General features: G+C 26.8%; 1 protein-coding gene and 2 long non-coding RNA genes across 4 annotated transcripts in view; 1 reads left to right on the forward strand and 2 right to left on the reverse strand.

Annotated features, from left to right (window-relative positions):
• Window positions 1–17661, forward strand: part of LOC135930506 (transmembrane protein 87A-like) — a 34879-nt gene extending 17218 nt beyond the window's left edge. For both annotated transcript variants that reach the window (XM_065467310.1, XM_065467311.1), the window contains exons 9-19: window positions 6154–6218; window positions 10190–10310; window positions 12499–12661; window positions 13218–13389; window positions 13888–13996; window positions 15205–15263; window positions 15424–15527; window positions 15694–15797; window positions 16045–16133; window positions 17018–17070; window positions 17376–17661. In XM_065467310.1, the coding sequence (XP_065323382.1) occupies window positions 6154–6218; window positions 10190–10310; window positions 12499–12661; window positions 13218–13389; window positions 13888–13996; window positions 15205–15263; window positions 15424–15527; window positions 15694–15797; window positions 16045–16133; window positions 17018–17070; window positions 17376–17448 (1112 nt within the window). In that variant the 3' untranslated portion in view covers window positions 17449–17661. The remainder of the gene's footprint in view (window positions 1–6153; window positions 6219–10189; window positions 10311–12498; window positions 12662–13217; window positions 13390–13887; window positions 13997–15204; window positions 15264–15423; window positions 15528–15693; window positions 15798–16044; window positions 16134–17017; window positions 17071–17375) is intronic.
• LOC135929907 (uncharacterized) lies at window positions 7661–8875 on the reverse strand. The gene is made up of 4 exons (XR_010572663.1): window positions 8391–8875; window positions 8279–8344; window positions 8048–8236; window positions 7661–8003 (listed from the first exon to the last, which is right to left on the reverse strand). It is a non-coding gene; the product is annotated as an uncharacterized LOC135929907 (long non-coding RNA).
• LOC135930507 (uncharacterized) lies at window positions 9385–10465 on the reverse strand. The gene is made up of 3 exons (XR_010572795.1): window positions 10162–10465; window positions 9791–10115; window positions 9385–9740 (listed from the first exon to the last, which is right to left on the reverse strand). It is a non-coding gene; the product is annotated as an uncharacterized LOC135930507 (long non-coding RNA).
• Window positions 17662–21089: the final 3428 nt, after the last annotated feature.

A 21089-nucleotide genomic window follows, 5' to 3' on the forward strand; every position in this document is an offset into this window, starting at 1 on the left:
TTAGTCGTTTTAGTCGACTATGTTAGTCGTTTTAGTCGACTATATTAGTCGTTTTAGTCGACTATATTAGTCGTTTTAGTCGACTAAATTAGTCGTTTTAGTCGACTAAATTAGTCGACCAAATTAGTCGACTAATAGACTAATTTAGTTGCTAAAGTTTTTAGTCGAATTTTTCGACTAAAACTATTAGTTAGTCGTGTGTGAGTCGACTAAATTTAGTCGATTAACAACACTAATCTTAATATTATTAATGAATATTTTTTTCTTAAGAAACTACAGAGGTGGGAGATACGTTTTTGGACTTCTCTCTATGGGAGGCTGACAATGCGTATTCTGATGCTAGCGCTGAAGTTGACGAGCTAAAAAAAATACCTAGATCCGAAATTATGTATTGATGACGATAATATTTTAAAATGGTGGAAAATAAACCATTATGAGTTTCCAAATTTAAGTATTTTAGCTCTTAAATTCCTGGCTATCCCTGCTTCGTCGGCTAGCAGTGAAAGGGCGTTTTCAGCTGCTGGTAGGGCCTTTGAGGAAAGAAGGACTCGTTTAAAGCCAGATAAACTGGACGTCTCTTTATTTATATATCATAATTATTCACTTTGTGATAATTTTGATAATGATATTGATGAGGTCAATATAATATAATATGTTCATTATATTTTTTATATATTTATTAACTTTTATATCATATCTATATTCGCATAAATGATGCTTATTGTATTATATAATCGTTATAATTTTTAAATTCGCTTGTATATTAATCGTTTTATAATATTTTTTACAAATTTAATAAAATGCAACTTAATATATATCTTGAATAGATTATGGCCGTCAAATAAACTATTTAAGGTGGCTGAACTGAATAAATACACATAAATTTTTTTTTGGTTATTATAATATTAAAACTTAAATTGCAAAATTTTATTCGGGTCAAGCTCGGGTTGGACTAAAAAATGTGTGCTCGAGCTCGGGTCGGACTCGGACAAAAAATTTTTTAAATTCGGGCTCGGGTCGGGCTCGGGTTGCGAAAAAATTACTTTGCAGTTCTATAATCGTCCTCATGGTGTAACAATTTTTCATAGGAGATAAAGCCCTTATCGTCAGTATTGCACTACACCCATATTAACTTAGTCATCATTTTATATACTTTATTTTCTACCAAATAAGCAGATTCTCTATCATTAGAGAACTGCAAAGTATTTTTTCGCAACCCGAGCCCGACCCGAACCCGAATTTAAAAAATTTTTTAAAAAAATTTTTTAGTCCAATCCGACTCGACCTGAGCCCGAATAAAATTTTGCAATTTAAGTTTTAATATTATAATAACCAAAAAAAAATTTATGTGTATTATTCAGTTCAGCCACCTTAAATAGTTTATTTGACGGCCATAATCTATTCAAGATATATATTAAGTTGCATTTTATTAAATTTGTAAAAAATATTATAAAACGATTAATATACAAGCGAATTTAAAAATTATAACGATTATATAATACAATAAGCATCATTTATGCGAATATAGATATGATATAAAAGTTAATAAATATATAAAAAATATAATGAACATATTATATTATATTGACCTCATCAATATCATTATCAAAATTATCACAAAGTGAATAATTATGATATATAAATAAAGAGACGTCCAGTTTATCTGGCTTTAAACGAGTCCTTCTTTCCTCAAAGGCCCTACCAGCAGCTGAAAACGCCCTTTCACTGCTAGCCGACGAAGCAGGGATAGCCAGGAATTTAAGAGCTAAAATACTTAAATTTGGAAACTCATAATGGTTTATTTTCCACCATTTTAAAATATTATCGTCATCAATACATAATTTCGGATCTAGGTATTTTTTTTAGCTCGTCAACTTCAGCGCTAGCATCAGAATACGCATTGTCAGCCTCCCATAGAGAGAAGTCCAAAAACGTATCTCCCACCTCTGTAGTTTCTTAAGAAAAAAATATTCATTAATAATATTAAGATATATATTTACTTTATTATTTTTTAATAAATAATTTTATTATTAATTTAATAAACCTTTATTTACTACTCTATCGGTTGAGCACGAGTTAGATGGTGTGGTGAGTTGTTTAAAGACTTTTGCTCAATCCCATCTCTGTTGATTTTCTCTGCATTAATCAACGTGTTGATATGTTGACACAAATCTTTATAATGTTCCCGGGATAACATTTTCATATCCCGAAATTTTGGGCAAAAAAACGTCGAAATTTGGTGGAATTAAATTTATCCACCAATATTTCCCGGCATCTTAATGAAAGCTGGTTTAGCTGATAGCTTAAGCTAGGATTAGCTAAAAAACTCAATATTTTATGATAACATAAAATAACTTTGTGAATAGTAGGTTTTAAATCACTCTCAAGTTCATCACTCGCCATTTTTTAAAGGGCGTCAGAAACTTGATCAGATCCCTCATCATTTCAAAATCAATATTTTCAAGTCTAATCGACTCTCCTCCTGAATTGAGGATTTCCAATATGTCATTAAATTGATTAAAGATCGATTCAATCATATTCAACCTACTATTCCACCTAGTCTCAACACACATGTGGAGAGTTTTATCGAGGCGATTAACTAATCTAAAATGTAATGATATATTTTAATAAAAAGTTAATTTACCCACTCTGTTTCATATACGTTACTAAACTTTTACAGTCATTAAAACATTGATTTATCTCCGAACAAGATTCAATATTTTTGTTATCAAAAGTATTTCTCAATACTGTATTTAATAGATGGAGAAGCACAATTTAAACGCTTATGATTTTCAAAAGCTTTAATCATATTAGCTCCTTGGTCGGTAATAATTGGAATTTCCGATAAATAGGCCCTGCTGTATCCTGATACAAAGAATACATGGATTTTTATAAATATTTTTAATGAAATCAATACCTAACAAGGTGAAATTTCTAATAATTTCCTTTTTGATATTTTCCCCTGTCTTTTTTTCATCTTCAAATTTGCATGTAAACAATACAATTTTATTTAGTTTCCAGAAATCATTTATAAAATGAATTGTTAGTTACATATGATATTTTTTTATAATCATCAGTCCAAAGGTCTGTGGGGGCTATAAAAAATTATTAATAATTTAACCATATTTTCATAAATTTGTTACCAGCACATCGACCCTTTTTTATATATGAGTTTAATATAGGAAATAATTTATTGCGGATACCATCAGCAGTATCTACTAAATTTCTAGAAATTGTCGTAGGATTTGGAATGATGTTTAAAACATCAATATTTCCATATATTGAACCAATTTTGGCAAAATATTGGCAACAATCAACAAAGCCTTCCCCGTGAATTGTATCAAATGGTCTCAAATCACGTCCACAAAACATAGTAAGCACCTTTGTGCACTCTTTTTTCAATTTTGTACAATTTTTGAGTTTTTTCGGATCAGTATCAAAAAGACTATCAATTGTTAATTGTGTCTTTTTACTCTCTGCTGTTGTACTTGTATTTGTATATACACATTTATGTCTTTTAAGTTGATTTGTGCCTAAAATAATTTAATAAGATCATATTTTATGTATAAATATCTAACCTGTTGTTATTGAATTATATACATAAATAAATTTGCATATAATACAAATGACATAATTAAGCTTTTCTTTATTTTCATCATATATAAATGAAAATTTCTTCCATACATCGGATTTTCCATTAAGATTCTCCCTTACTTCATACTCTTTTGTCTTAATCTTTTCACCAATTCTTTTTAATTTATCCATTGAGATAATTTTTTTAATATGGCTGTGTCTAAAATCTAAAAAAAATATTTAAAATGACTTTAGATTGAAATAAACAGAAAGTTTACAATAGAATTTTCCAGTATGAAATTTAATTTATTTTCTGATATTTTCTTCCGGTCTTTCAATACCATTTTTGCCATAAAGTTATTACAGTATTCGGATTTCCTTTTCTCTTTGTCGATAAAAATAATTACGCTGTTTTTTTCACTCATTTATAATCTTGCCTTTCATTAATATTTTAAACAGTTTGGGTTAATACTTACGACTAGACCTGACAGATACTCACCGTCAGCATTCTGGATTTTAAAAGAATAAAATTGATAAAAATCGGGCCTACATTAGCAAATTTATCAATTTTTAGTTACTTTTATTCCGATTTTAGTTTAAAATTTTAAAACGGCTTAGCTACATTTCGGTTTTTGAACAATTTTATAACGCTTAATTTCGGTTTAAAAATTTATATCTGTTCGGTGTTACGGTTTTCATAAGTTTTGAATATTTATAAATAATACATAATATATTTTATTAATTGACCATCATAATAACCCTTTTAAAAACTTTGAAAAACCAAAGAAAAATGAGAGAAAAAATTTAATTTATTTTATTATAAAATGTGAATTATTAAAAACAAATTAATTAACAAAACATTGTTCTTAGACTTGAGATCTAGGTTTTCGTTTATTAATTTTTATCTTTAACAATAATTATGATAAAAAAAATAATACCCATAATGTCTTTCTATTCATGACAAAATAAAACAAAATACAAAAAAAAACAAAATACAAAAAAAAACTCTCCACTAAACTAAAAATCAATAAAATTACAAAATATGTATGTCCATATAATTTAATGATTCTGAAATAAATTTAAAAAAAACAAATATTCATTAATTTCGAACCTAAATTAATGAACCACAATCAAATTATGACACATTAAAAAAAATAATTTAAAAAATGGTTTATAAATGGCTCGATTCTCTCCCTTTAAAATATTCTTATAACCCGGTTATGGGGTGTGAAATTTATAACGGTTCGCAGTTCGGTTTGGTTCAACAAAATTTAAATATTAATCATATCTTATTTTCACGAACTCGACGACTCTTCAATAAAATTGACCCGCACACTAGATAAATAATTTTAAAAAAAGGTATTTTTTATATTAAATGTGACAAATATTTAAATAAAGATTTGCTATTTAATTTATATAATAAAAAATTTAAAAAATGATAGATAATTTTGTATTTGAACAGTAATTTTAATAAAATGCGATGACTTGTCCCCAGTAGTCCCGCTTTTGAGCAATTTTGATCTTTGATAATCCTTCAAACTCACCTCGAAAATCTGACAGGCTTAATCAATGACCCATCCTGCCCAAAAGATTTCCCCTATTCTATATTGTAATGGAGTTTTTATATTTTTATATTTTAAAGGTTTAAAGAATTTATTTTTAATACTTTGAAATAATGCGCCCAATTTTCACTGAGCCGAATTATTTTTTTTAAACCTTTCAGCAGAGCTGATATAGTTTTATAATATTATTTCGCCTATTTCTTCTTCCTTATCCCATTCTCAGTATTTTTGGCGTATATATTTTCTTTTTATATCTGGATAATCTTCCTCTCAATATCGAATTACGAACTTTGATTGAATTTTGGTCGAGTACGAGCCGCAAGAGTAAATCTTACTGTTCGACGCCGTCCCTATTTATACCCAAATTTAATATCTATCATAATCAGGCTCCAATTATATTTCCACTAGGTCGTATAGCTTCCTTAAAAAAGTATCTTGCCCTTATTGTCCACCAATTTTACCTTCACCAGCCGATATGAGCACACTTTAACCTCCTCCACTTTGTCTTTAAAGGCATCTTCCATGGCTATTCCTTGGAAGTATCTTGAATTTTTAATTTTACCTAGTTCTGCTCAATCTTGTTTTCTGGAGGCACACTATATGCATCTTTATTTTCTATGACACGTTATATAGTGTCATTTTCTGATGTCTTAGAAATCAACCTCAACATCGTTTGCAATATATTGTTAATTAATCGATCTTTCCCATCAAAGTTCCAATATTTTAGGTAGATACTCGTTACACTCTCCACAACTTTGCCCATATCGTTATGAGTGCAGCGGTAGCCCTAGTTCATTTTTTTTATCAAGCACTCGCGAATACATTGTGCGTTGCTGATTTTCCCTTGAAACATTAAAAAAAAATCAGTCGTAATATTTGTCGGAGAGATATTTAAACAGCCGACGGTTTGCGATATATTTTTTAATAATAAAATAAAAAAACATGTTTAATATTTTACGTGTATTTAATTGTTAATATCGATATCGTTGAATAAAATTTCATTTATTTTTCATAAAAGTTCGTGTGGAAATGAAAAGCTCTTCCGGGAAATATTTATCTGCTCACGATTGGCCTATGTTACCAGTAAATAATTTTTATAATATGCTCCTTTAAAAAATGTGAACGAATTTCTGCAAATTTCGGGAATGAAATTTCACACCCCTTGTTACCGTATGTTTGATCTAACCCAACCAAGATAACTTAAAATGAGAGAATTAAATTTATAGCAAGAGACTTGTACAGAGATCGAATTTTTAGGCCCGGACTGGGCCCGAATAAATAATTTTTTTACACAATCTAATTTTTGAAATCATAAAATTTTTCAGTCCAAGCCGGTTTAACGTTATAAATGAACCCTGTTTTAAATAAATTTTTATTTAGCGATATTGACATTTATGACTGACATGCATAGATTAATTAGGATATTTTTAGTGATATTGACATTTATTACTGACGTGCATAGATTAAATATGATATTTTTAGTGATACTGAATTTTTGACTGTCGTGTAATGATTAAATATAATATTTTTAATGATATTGACATTTATGACCAATTATATCTCATATTTTAAGTGATATTGACATTTATGACTGAAGTGTAAACAGAATATACATGACAGAATTTTCACTGAATATAAACCCCCCCTCAAAAACCTATGCCTACTCCCCTAAATTTTCGCCTTCCCATTATTAATTTTACCTTTTTAATTATAATGGATTTCCTTTTTTAGATCATGAGTTCAATTAAAAAACCCCAATAAATGCATTATTATAGTATATTGTTTGGCATGAATATGAGCTTGCCGAGAGTGTCTAATCCTTTTGAATTACATTTAAAAGAATAGCATATAGTTTTATTTTGAAAATAATGTCTATGATTATTTTATTTGTAATATATAGATTTTCGATGATCACCAATATAATTGTATTATAATAGGTCTATAATAAAAGTATTAATTTTTACAGCAATATATTTTGTCGTATTTCATCTAAAAATTTATTAGATAACCCCCCAATTACCCTACCTCCATTTAAAAGCGCATACCCCCTAACCCCCTCAAGAAAAATAGGTTACAAACTGTTCCTACTCCCTCCCCCCTTCCGCTTTTGTTGACGATTATTATTATACTTTTGTTATACTGATATTTAAGACATTATTGCCTTATTCTTTTATTCTCCTTACAAAATTTTGTATTTATTAATATTAACTCTATTAATTTAAGGTTAAGTCAGAAAATGTCAAAGCTTAATGAAATGTGAGATAACAGTTTTAAAATGTAGGTAAGATAACCACTTGCACCATTTATTTTCATGTTACCACTTAGGGATAGAAAGAATATATAAGTTATTAACATTTTTTAAAGTTTATTTCAAGCCATAATATATTTTACAAAAAAAAGACGGGCAATATGTTGGTATCATATTATATTTAATAAAAAAATGTGTATCTTATATATAATATTTTATTTAATTTATATATAAAATTTATATATAATTATAAAAATATATTAATAAGATATGCGATATGATTAATTAAAATTTATAATGCGGTCAAAATGATCGCGTTAATTTCTTATATATATATTCAAATTAATTTTTTTGATGTTATTTAATTTTTTAATTGGCGTACAATATTATTTATAAATAGTGTGAATAATTATATTTTTCAGAATTATAGTTATCATTGAAACTATCTCCGCCTCTGTTCCGTAAGTTTTCGACCATCCCTGTTCTCTCCAAATATATGTCAACCCGTTCTCCCAGAAACCATTCCATCTGCTCAAGCATATCTGTGCTCCTCGAAAATGCATTACTGTCTCAGAAAATCATAGTGGCATTCGTTATTACAAAATTCTTTGCTTATATATCTATAATATTTATTAACAATTTAATTTATTGTAAATATATATACCTGAAGAGGCAATTTCCATCACTAATAATCCACTCGGTGGAAAAATTTTCTCCCATCACACCATTATTATATTTTGGATATCGTTTCCTGATCGTTATAAAAAAGCGTTCAAATGATAAATTTTTAATTTCTGTTGGGAAGAAAAAAATTTGTATCTTTTCTTGGAAATTATTGTCTCTACTGTTATATCTAAAAAAATATGCCTAATGAAATTATAATACAAATTTACACCTTTCTCAATAAACTAGCTCATTATGTCAATTACAACTGGTACATTAGGATTAGAAGGCATAACAACTAATAATTTAAAAAACAAATTATTATCAATATATAGAAATATTACTATTTCCTCGGTGGCTACCAAGCTCTATCATCTTCGTTTCATCATTTGATAACTTAATCCTCTTAAAAACTCTTTCATCTAAAAAAGACTTATAATATTAAATATTTTTGGGCTTCACAATTCTCATCCTCTTTTCCATTAATTGTGTTGAGTAATTTTGAGACAAAATATTTTAAAAAAATAATGGTAAGTAAAAATATAATACCTTTTAAGTGATTTTCATGTTATTTAATTCCTCCTTATTATTACTCACTACCTCAGAGTTTTCATCATTTAAAAAATATTTATATTACTAAATAATTAAAGCAACTATGTACCTTTTCTTTCAAAGTAATGTTTTATATTACATTTATTTTCTTTGCTCTTTAAAATACTAGCACTAATATTCATGAGCTCAATAAACTCCAAAAAATTTTATTGTATTCAATAAAAATAAAAAAAATATTCAATGAAAATAAACAATACATAAGTGTATTTAGGCAATCATTTTGTTTGCTATACTGAAATTTATTATTTAGAAAAAAATTCCAATATTTTTTTAAGTTAGCAAAGATTTGAATAAGCTAAATCGAAATGAAAAAACTTTAGACCCAAGCCCATATCCATATCCATAAATTTAATTTATTATATTTAATAAAAAAATATATTCAATGAAAATGAACAATATTTCAGTGTATTTAGGCAATCATTTTGTCAGTAATACTGAAATTTATTATTAGAAAAAATTGCAATAATATACTTCGCAAAGGCGAGTATATTGGTATAATACTAAGGTTTTTATGCCTGTCTATAAATTGTTGATTTTACCGTTGTAATAATATCAGAACTGAAGAATATAAAAACAATATTTTTAATAATAATATACAATTACTTTATAGGCCAGCAATTGGTTGTTTTCATATATATTATCAATTGATTTATTCTATAAGGATATTAGAAAAAAAATTATATAGACTAATTTAATCAATTTATTAAATAAAATCTACTTTGCAAAAAAACATTTTAAAATTATTTATAATAATTTTGAAAAATAAAAAAATTGATCTTAACACTATCTTCATTATAATTTAAAAATCTTATTTAAATAAACTCTTTAAATACAATGTGTTTTACACAGATCAGTCATAAAAGTCAATTTCACTAAAAAAAAAGAATATTAAATCTAACATGTCAGTGATAAATGTCAATATCACTAAATATAAATTTATTGAAAACGGTTCATTTAAAACGTTATAGCGAGCTTGCAGGTATTAGATTTTGAGTACTCAAGGAAAACCTTTATAGTTACCACCTTTTTATTTATTCATGGCGATCACCTCCTTAATTTGATTCTTTGGATTAGATTCCTTCCTGAAAAAAACCTTGTTAGAATTCATATAAATATGTTCCGTTTAGCATACCTCTCTATGTTGACTTGAACATAACTGTCTTTTTTTGAAGAAGTAGGGACAACGCATTAATAATGAATTATCATTTATTAACGAAATCTCGAGGATTAGGCAATAAAATATTGAGTTTACCGTTTTTAAAAATCGGTTCAAAACGAGCCATTTAATAATACTGATGAATTAAACTAGATAGTGGATTTCGTTTTTATTTTTGTATATTTGATTTACCATCGATTTATCATTATTTAAAAATGTGTAATGTAAAATCATGATTTACTCTTAAAATTCTGTTAAACAATTAATTTTTTTAAATTTTCCCACAAAAGGCACATTGTGACTTTAAAAAAAAATTGTATACATGAATTTTAATTATATAAATTTACCTAATTAATGTTATTTCATTAATCAAAGTTTTACGCTTGCATGTGCGCTCTATACCTGATATACATGATCGTCTGGAGTTTTTGGTGCATATATTATTACAAAGAACTTCTGAGAATTCAATATTGCATCGCGGCCGTTATTTTCCTTGGTGATTCATTAGTATTTATTTATTTGATTATCTTTTCATATTTATCATTGCTTAATCATGATTGGTAAGTCTATATTAATAAGAGAAAGTTGTTTCCCTGTTTAAATTATCAGATCTGTGTATACTACTTATTGAATTTGATCCTAACCGGATAAGAAAACAATATGTACCGTTTTAAACGAGAGCCAAAAAAGAGAGAATAGATGTAATAGAATCAATTAAATAAATTAACCTTGAAAAGTAAATGAATTGGTAATATGATTAATTGATGTTATTATAATAATTGGCTTGCGAAATATATATATACTGATGTAATTAATTACATTGATATAATAAAATTCTTCATTGTTTCACGACTATCACAAAATATATAGTTGCCTCATGATGATTTTTCTTAAAGGAAATTATTCAATTATTTGGGGGTATGCTCGTTATTTGAAAATCATGTAAATGTTTGTGATTTTTTTTTGAGGTTACACTAGTGTTGATTCTTGTTGTAAAGTTGTTTAAAATATTTATAGAATGAAAGTGTTTAAAGAACGTAAATTAGTTTCATATATAATTAATAAAGGAAAAAATTTAAAATAATTAATTGTAAAGTTCACTTATGTTGGATTTATATATTGCATGTATGTGATTTTTTTTAAAAACGATGATGATAAATAATGCAATGTTATAGAAGTGTATGCATGCATTATATTTTTAGTGGTTGCATGCTCATTTTAGTATATTATCGATCGCAATTGGCATGGTGAAAAAAAGTTATTAAGTTAAAAAGAATTTAATTTTTTTGATATTTTTCTTTATTTTCATGTTTGAGTATTAGAAACAACACGTGTAAATAAATAAAAGCTTGTGAAAATATATAAATACCAGGGGAACCTTTAATTATAACGGTTCAGTTTGGTTACGGTTCAGTATGTAAAATATTATAATGGTTACGTTTTGGCTACGGTTCTTAAGGAAAAATTTGCAAAAGTTAGGTTCGGTTCAGCTAATTATAAAGGTTCATAATGGTTCATTACGGTTAGAAATTTTTTTTTTATTGAAGCAACACCATCGTCTAATTTATTTTTATTATAAGAATCTATGAATTATATATAAAAAAATATATAAGATTCAAAATACTCATTTTTAAATATATTATAAGTAATATATTTTCTAATACAAATGGATTCATATTTGTTTGTTGTGACGATAACATAAATTTTAGCCCCGAAAAGGCCCTTTCTACAGAAACTTGTGTTTCGGGAACCGCCGGTACTATAAGAGCAAGTTTATATAATTCTGGATATTCAAATTTTTTTGATTCCTAAAATATAAAAACTGAACCCGTTTAACCCGGTTTAACCTTTTTTTATAAAGGTTCTTTTTACTCCTTCAAAAAATAATTATATCGGTTCGATTACGGTTACGGTTCTGATATTTATAACGGTTTATAATGGTTTAACGGTTCACTCCGGGTCCCTGATAAATACCGAAAATGATGATATATTATAGTTTTATTACTTTAGCAATATCGAAAAATTATAAACCCAGAAATTAAATATCTTAGTTTTTATTCTATTTTGATGAATAATTAATTTTTACATAAAGTAAATTTAAATTACATAATCATACTATCCCGTTCACACCCAATACTCAGTTAATCTTCTAGGGAGTGTAATTTACAAATCACCATGATATCCAAACCTTCTTTAAATACCCTCATGTTCTATAAATACTTTTCCCACCTTTCAATATTTAGGAAAAAAACAACACAAATAATGAACACTGGCGTAACCTCATTAAAAAAAATCTCAAAGATTTACATGATTTTCGATAATGAGTATCCCCAAATCCACTAATTTTCTTTAAGACAATCCTTAAGGATAGTATATAATATTCAATAAATAATATACATTTCGATAATAATTATGCCCCAATTTTAATAATTTCCTTTACAGCAATCCTTATAAGGCTAGTATACATTCAATAAATGATATATATTTCGATAATGAGTATACGCGACAAATTGATAATTTCCTTTAAGACTACAATCCTTATAATATTAGATTAATGTTCAATAATATATTTCAACGAGCATACAAATTGAATAATTTCCTTTAAAAATGGAATAGAGAATATAGACATAAATAATGATTATGTTATATTTTATTATGACTCAAATTTTCATAAAAAAATATAGGATTTTTAGAGAAATCACTTTTCCTTGGGGAGTATCACACCGTAAATTCTACTGGTAATTCGATTTATGGAGCCCTTGTTTTTGCCGAATTAATATCGGCTCTTAAACGGGCTTTATCACGCATCCTCATAATTATAGCATGTATCGGGTACGGGATAGTCAAGTAATATTATCAATGAGTTCTTTTATGTACGAATATTACAAAATAAGTTTCCAAAAATAAAAACCATATGGTGATGGAAACGTCGAGTTTAACGTTTTTGCGAAGAAGATAGAATATAAGAAAAAATAGGTTTTCTAAAAAGACACTTTTTTTAAAAAAAAATGGGAGGGGGTGGTGTTTAAAATAAAATATTTAGAGGAACAAATTTTGGAACAGAAGGACTATATTTAAGGTTAAGCAAATTCTATTCCTTAAAAAATCTTAATCTATTCTTTTAGAATTTGCCTCAGTGGAATCTTTCCTTTAATCGTTATTTAGCAACACCCCAGAAAAAATTTAAAATTGTTAACACAAAAAAAAATCTGTCAATATTCTTAGCCAGGTTTTTTAAAATTATTTTTGCGTTTTTCAAAGTTGAGCATAATTATTAAACAAAACCCCCTAGGCTGATGTGTTATATTTTGGCTAAATACTAAGATTCACCTTTTTTTAGGTGGTCAAAAATTGGCCTACACGTTATTTACACCATTCGTTATTCTAAAACTTTTATCTACAGACCCAGACTAGGTTCTACCATGAAACGCGTCATATATCTTGGCTTCGTTTATTTCATATTTGCCTGGATCGACGGAATCTTGCGCGTTAGCAAAAACAAGGCTAATCCTAACAGCATAATCATATTCGCCACCATTCCAGTTGCCTTCCTTGACTCCGTTATTTGCTGGTGGATATCCTTTTTTTCGTCGTCATCAATTATTGATCATATTTTATTTTTTATTTTTTTTAAAAATAGTTTGTAAAATTTGTTAATATCGAGGATTATTAAATTTTATTTATTGGAAAAGCATGACACAACATTTAAAAGTTTTATAAGAAATAATTTCAGTAATCCTCCATAAAATTTAAAATTTTTTATGAACCCATATACTTTAAAGATCAGAAATCTTAATTCTAAATGCAATAAAAAACGCTTAACTAGGGATGTCCGATTAGCTACTTTTTTTGCCTATCCGATTCTATTAGAGATTGAATTTCTAACCTATTCGATCAATAAATGGGTTTGCAATAATTAAATTTATTTTGCGATTTTATTTCGAAAAGAATCGAATGTCAGCCAAAATCGGTGCCATCCGATTCCTATCATTTTAAATTGTAACGAAAAGGTTTTACGTATAAAATAATTTCCTTTAACTCCTAGCTTTTATATTATGTCTCCTTCCTTATACGTGTTTTCTGGCTTAGTCAATACCCTAAGAACTTTGAAACTACGGCACAACGTTGTTAAACTGACCATGTATCGATATTTCACTAACGTTTTGGTATTTTGCGTAATAGGTAATAAAAATTAATTACTTTTTAAATATTCCCTTCGGGGAGGGAGAATCAGAGATGCTGATACTTGATATCGGTATACAGATATTTAAAAATTTACCCGATATAAGTGCCCGATACTTAAAAATGGTATTTAACCTTCGTAAATTTAAGATTTTTTTAAAAACCAATGCGAAAAACAGAAATTAGGTGCTGCATTGTTATATCATACTTACCTACACTGATGATTAATTCATTTAATTGCATTTTTAAGCTTCGGTGAATAAAAATCAGCAGGTGACTTCCCACCTTTGTTTCCCGTATAATATTTTTTTAAATTATGAATATAACTTATTTAAAAATATTTTCATAAAGCTTTAAAGCAAATTATATGGGGAATCTAACATGACTTGCCACCATCTTATTTTTAATACTGTTGTATTCACATATTTTAAAAACTGCGGACTCAAGATTTTAGCCAAAATAATATTACCCAAGCCTGGAAATCTTGCTCATGGGTGACAGAAAGGTTTATACACCTATTGGTAAATTCCCTAGACTTAGGAATTATTATTTTGGTCAAAATCTTGATATGGATATTTTTATAAATCACTGAAATCGAGTCGGTTAACAAAGCTAAATATGGCTATCAGATTAATGGTTTATATCTATTTTCTAATTTTTTTTTATTGCATAAGCTATGTACTAAACTTCTTTTTTTTACAAATGCGAAAACTTTCACAAATTTAAAATAAACTATTAAAAATTTTCTAAATTTTCTGGACACGTTTTTGTTCAAAATTTTTTTTTTAAAAGTTTTCTTATTTTGTCATTTTTGTTTTTCTGTAAATTTTGGGCACCTCCTTTATAATTTAAAAAAAAAATTCTTACGTCTAAGTATAAAATCTTTTTTTTTAAATATTCGGAAAGTTATAAAATTTAATTTTTGAAATTTTAATGAAATGTTAAATTTTTGCAATTTATAAAATTTTCTATGTTTCATTTTTTTAAATTTTACAATTAAAATAGCTTATATATTTATTTTCATTAAAATTTCTAAAATTTATGAATTTAATTTTTATGATATTTTGGACACAGCCTAAAGAAAGTAAAATTTAGAAAAATAAATAAGTTTAGAAATATACTAGTCATCTCTTATAAAAGCGAAATATATTTATAATCATCATATTACATATAATAAGGATACTATATTTTGTTAAATTTCTCTCTAGCCTCTATAGCTTTCATGCTTTGGTCGTTTAAAGAACACAAATTGATAACTTGCCTCAAGGTATCTTTTTTTAAATATTTTTTATCTACCTCGGGATTTAATATATATATATGTATAAAAGACAAAGTGGAAAAGAAAGAAGAAATATAATATTGCAATAGTTTGAGGAGATTGCATAATGAATTAATATATTTTTAATTATAAATTCTCTTGAATCAAGAATTGGCGACAAATTTGGCTCGACGAAGCATTTTGGCATCTCCTCTTTTCGCTCATTCTTTTTGCCATCATTATCTTATGGCGACCCTCTGCAAATAATCAAAGGTTTTCTGAATAATATTTAAACTTGGAATATTTAATGTACCACTTAAATATATTAATGTTATAATTGGCTCCGAACTATTTCCCATTTACGAGCAAAAAAAAAATTTCTTAACCATAATTCAATATTAAAAATCGTTTGTATAAAAAAAATATTTATGTAATCAAGATACGCCTTCTCTCCTTTGCTCGATGCAAATTCCGACGATGAAATTAATGGGATCGTCGAGGATCTGGAAGAAGATGAAGAAAATGAGCTTTACAGTGCCAAAGGTGCAGAGCAATATATTTTTTAATTTTCTTTATAACATAAGACAATGTATTTAAACTCTTTTTTCAACGATTACGTTTAAAATCTATATCTTATCCAATTAAATCCAAGACTTAGGATAAACATTATTTACATTACATAACAACCAACTAGCTAGTTTGACTCGAATTTAACCAAATATGAATAGTTTAACATTTAAAGATAGATAATATTTTAAGTTTTTAATAACCCTTTCGCATTTTAATAAAGGTGTCGTTAAGATGAGATCATTTACTTCTGAAGATAGAAGGCCGTTGGTTTCTCATAAAAGCAACTCCAATCATGCCAAGAATACTACAGTTGATTTATTTTTCGTTATTTAGATTAGGACTATGAACCCGAACCTTGAATGAAAATCCTTTGAAACCTCAATATTTTACTGAACTCAAACCCGAACTCTTTTTTAAAATTTAGGGTTCGGGTTCAATAAATTTATTAAAATTTTATTTATTTATTTTAATTCAAATAACGTATAAAAAACTATATTAAAACATAAAAAACATGTCAATTATTTAAAACATAAAACACAATTTTTTTTATATTTTCAAAAACATTTTTTGGTGAAATTAATTTTCCTATTTATTTATTTACAATACTCTATTTTATGTAAAAATTTTACGAGCATATTTTATAATATTTTTTTTTATTGATTGATAATGTATAATATAATAATATATATTTAAAAATGAAAGTTTTGCTTTAAAAATCAAACTTAATTTTAATATCCCTATTTTGGAAGATATCATGATAATTCGCTTATATTCTAATTATAATGATGAATAATTATTTTTATGGTAAGGGCCAAATATAGTAAAAATAAAGTTTATAAAAAACTGATGCCTCTGTTACTTTTACTAAATTTTATAAATCTTTATTTTTCTGAACCACTAACCCTGAATCTAACTGAAACAAAAATCTGAACTCTTTTTTTTAGATGAAGGGTTCTCACAGCCCTGATTTTAGATAATAAATTTATTAAGTTTTGTTTATTTTTTGTTAAATTATTCATATAAAATTTTTTATTAAACATCGATAACTATGTCTCTATAAATAATATTAAAAATTTTGTTACTGCTTATGTTTGTGACAGAAGAACGAAAGAAAGAAAAGGGAAGAAAATAGTTTATTTCTAATTTACTTATTATTTAATAATATCTATGTTTATTTATTTATTTTGTTTTAGGAAGATGACTTGAAATGGATTGAGGATAACATACCTCCATTGATAGCCGACACGTAAATATAACTTTAACATTTTTATAACTCAAATTTTAATGCATTTAAAGATTATTATGATAAAACTTAGAATATTATTACAATCTAAATCTATTTTGCTTTGATATTTAGAAATATATCTATCGTTAGATTTCGGTTGGTAAAAGTGCTCATTAATTTATTTTTTCATATTTGAGTGTGTTGAAATGTAAATAATTCAGGTTGAACACCCCCTCTCAAAAAAATAGTTTCAGCAACTTTAAATACATTTATCTCCTTTAAAAATATAAATTTTATTCATATTCTATGTTTTAAATAATTTTTAGCGCTTTACCCAACATTCTAGATTCGGAAGAGGAAGAAAATATTAGAAGATTTGAAATTGGAAAAATGCAATAGGAATTGTTAGTATTTTAATAATCAATTTGAAGTGTAACACGCTATATTAATTACAAAATTTTAAATTGTAAAAAAATCATATTCATTAATGTGTTTAATTTTATAAACCTAAAACTATAAGGATATCGTCACATTAATCATTATAATGTTAAAAATGTTTTATTTTTTGATTTATTTTGTTATTTATTTCGAAGAGTGACATTATTATTTTTCTCTACCTTTGTTTTGTGGCCCTATTCTAGGTTCACCCGGGGAAAAAATACTATACGGATTCTCTATATCAGTTTTCCGCCTCTTGAGCATTACTAGTGGTTTAACTTAGCATTTTCCCGCCATTATCTACCATAAAACCTTGTTCCTCCCACCCCCATCAGATAGCATCTACCTATCCAATCACCATTTGCTTAGGACATGGCTAACGGATGGGTTCATAAAAAGTATTGGAGCAAGTATTTGATCATATTTCTTTCCTGACATTAACCTCTTTTGTTGACCCTGTCGAGGAAGCAATGATCCTATTTTACAATTTTATTTATTTCAAAAAGGGTAATTATTAGATCACTGGTTAATGTTACTTCATTGACCCACATCCTCTTCCACATTTTTTAAATAAATCATAGCGTACAATATCAAAATTAAAGTTTATGTTGAAAACTGCCAATTCATAGCAATTTTTAAAAAGACTTAATTTACTAAATAACAACAAATTATTTTTTAAATACAATAAAATCTATATTTTTATATATTAGGGGGTGGCATGTCATCCCTTCCCATCTACTATATATCACCCATAGGACGGATCCATCTTGTTTGCTGCAGGAAAAAATAGTCTATTGGATTAGAACCCAGAACTATCGGATTGGCAAGTCATGCCTTTATGACTAGGTCACAGACGCCTTACCAAAATTACCATTTTTTTAGATATATCTTATACAAATGTGGCGCTCTAGATCCAAATAAAAAAGAAATACCGATTGATGGAATGACTATAACCCAAAATCAAGGTGGTTTGGAATTATTTTAAGAAAATCAAGTGATCGAAAAAGGTCAATGTTAATTTGGTATTTTGTTTATTTTCCATTCTTGTCAATCTAATGGTTTATGGTTCGTATCCAGCAAGGATGAGGATGATATCTATTATATCGAACTACACCACGTTATTTATTTTGAAAATTCGGTTGTTGCTTCATTTGGAAAGCTTATTTCATTTATTATTATTTTTTAATTTTTTATGCTTAATTTTTATATAAATATTGGATTGGTTCTTCTGATAGTAATTGGTTAATTTTTATTTAAAATAGTTTTTTCTAAAAATGTATACAGCGTTTTATATACAAGGGGGGGGGGGGGGGGGTTAGGCTAGTGGTAAGTAAATTTTTGTGGTTTATCAATTAAATTTTTAGCTGTATGTAACCCAGTTTTTTATTCATTAAATTTAAATAAATACAACCATTAATAAAAAATTTTGGGGGTTATCAAATTCTTATATGAAACGTAGTTTTATTCATTAAATCGAAATATAGTATTAAAATTTATACAATCAAAATTAATGAAAATATCCTAGAAGATATTCATGAATATTATCGATCACCATATCTTTTATAGTTTGCCATTAGATCTCGCCAGTCATTTGAGGTGTGGATCGATCTGTCATTTAAATCAACAAAGTTTCGTAAATAATTGACCCGATTGTGGAAATAATTTGCGTTCTAGCCGATTATATCTAAGATAAATAGAGATAAAAGATTTTTTTTTACCATTTTTGATTTACAGAAAAATATATTTATATACCCTAATCACAAGTCAGTCATTGTTGTCGAATCTTGCATGACATTATCTTTAATCACATGCAGTGTGGTATCTTGATCCCTACTTATTGTGGCACTTAGAAATATGACATTTGTCTCCCGACATATGCCACAGATGATCCATATATCCTCGGAAATCAAATGCCGACTACGATTATTACGCTTCCAAACATGTGTTTCATCAATTTTGACAGGGATCCAAACCGAAACGAATATCGGTTCAGGTTCGGATAGAAATAACGGTTCATGTTCGGTTCGCAAAAAATAAAAATATAGGTTCGGTTCGAACCTCTAAAAACCGGTTTGAACACATTTGTATTCAAACCTACATTAGGATTATGTATCAGGAAAATTTTTTTTTTATTTCATAATTAAAATAAAAACCTTCATTTTTATTAATTGCACAAATATAACAAATAAATATATCAATGATTAATTTAAATATGAACAATTACTTATATTTTTTTTACTAAGCTGCACAATTAATATATATTCAAAATTCGTCTCACTCAAATTACATCTATAAGGAGATAATATAAATTTAATTGTTGAAAAACATCCTTCCACACTAACTTGGGTAGCTGGCATTGCCAGTATGATATCAGATTTGATGTGTCATTTATAATACTATATGTAAATAATTTATATATTAGATTAAATTTTTTTCTAGGCATTATAATTTATAAGCTTAAAATATTTAAAAAATATTGCAAAATGGCAATATATTAAAGTTATAAAAATTATCACTGTCGTTTATCAATCAAATGTGAGTGATAATAATTTTTAAAACAATTTGAATATAATTAAAATTTTTGCAATATACTACTAGTAATAACTTACACATTATTTTATAAGCATAAAATTATGAGACTTGAATCGGTTCAGAGGCATTTTAGCGGTTCAGGTTCAGCTAGGAATTTTTTAGAGATTTAGGTTTGATAAAAAATACAGGTTTTTAGGTTTAACGGTTCAGGTTCGGTTTGGATTCCTGAATTTTGATAACGCTGTTGCCCCCCCCCTCATATCTTTGAATGATTTGAAGTTATATCGAACCAACATATTTTGCGAAATTTCTTATATTATATAAGTGAAATTAAAAACCATATTTTACTTTAAATTACCATCTTGCAATTACATTCCTATCTTAATTTAATAACTTCGAAGCCTTAAAATTATATAAAGACTTAAAAATAATTTTGTTCTGTAATTTTTTTAAATAATTGTATTTATGTACAAGTAGACTAGTCTTAAAAATCTTCCAACGTCCCGAATCTTATCAAAAATAGAATATAAAATGTGCCATTTATGATATCAAGATTAATATTACCTCTTCTATTGAATATGATCTACGAGACCTATTCCATCGGTATCGAAAACTTATTTTGTTTTTTTTACCCGCATTATGGAATTGCAACATTTATGTTCTATTCCCGACAGTATTAATTGGTTATTTAAACAAAACTCATAAGTTGCTTTATCATTTTGAGTATATACACCTATTTTAAAAATATTGATTTTAAATAAGATAGGAAATAATATTAAATTTGTAAGAAAGTAATCTTATATATTTAATAATAATGGAGCGAAGTATTATAGTTCTAAATAATAAAAGTAACTAATAATTATAGCTCATGTTAAAAATTTAAAAACGCGGAATTGATAATATTTATATTTAGACATTTTACAGCTTTTTATTTAAAAAAATATTTATTTTAAAATTAAATAAAACCAATCAGTAAATGAACCAATCCAATATTAATATAAAAAATAATAAACAAAAAAATATAATAAAAGGACTTAAGGAACCTCGCGAAAGAAGCAATAATCGTAAAT

This window comes from Gordionus sp. m RMFG-2023, chromosome 5 (genome assembly GCF_954871325.1).
Source record: "Gordionus sp. m RMFG-2023 chromosome 5, tfGorSpeb1-WG-v2, whole genome shotgun sequence".
NCBI classification, from domain to species: Eukaryota; Metazoa; Nematomorpha; class Gordioida; order Chordodea; family Parachordodidae; genus Gordionus; species Gordionus sp. m RMFG-2023.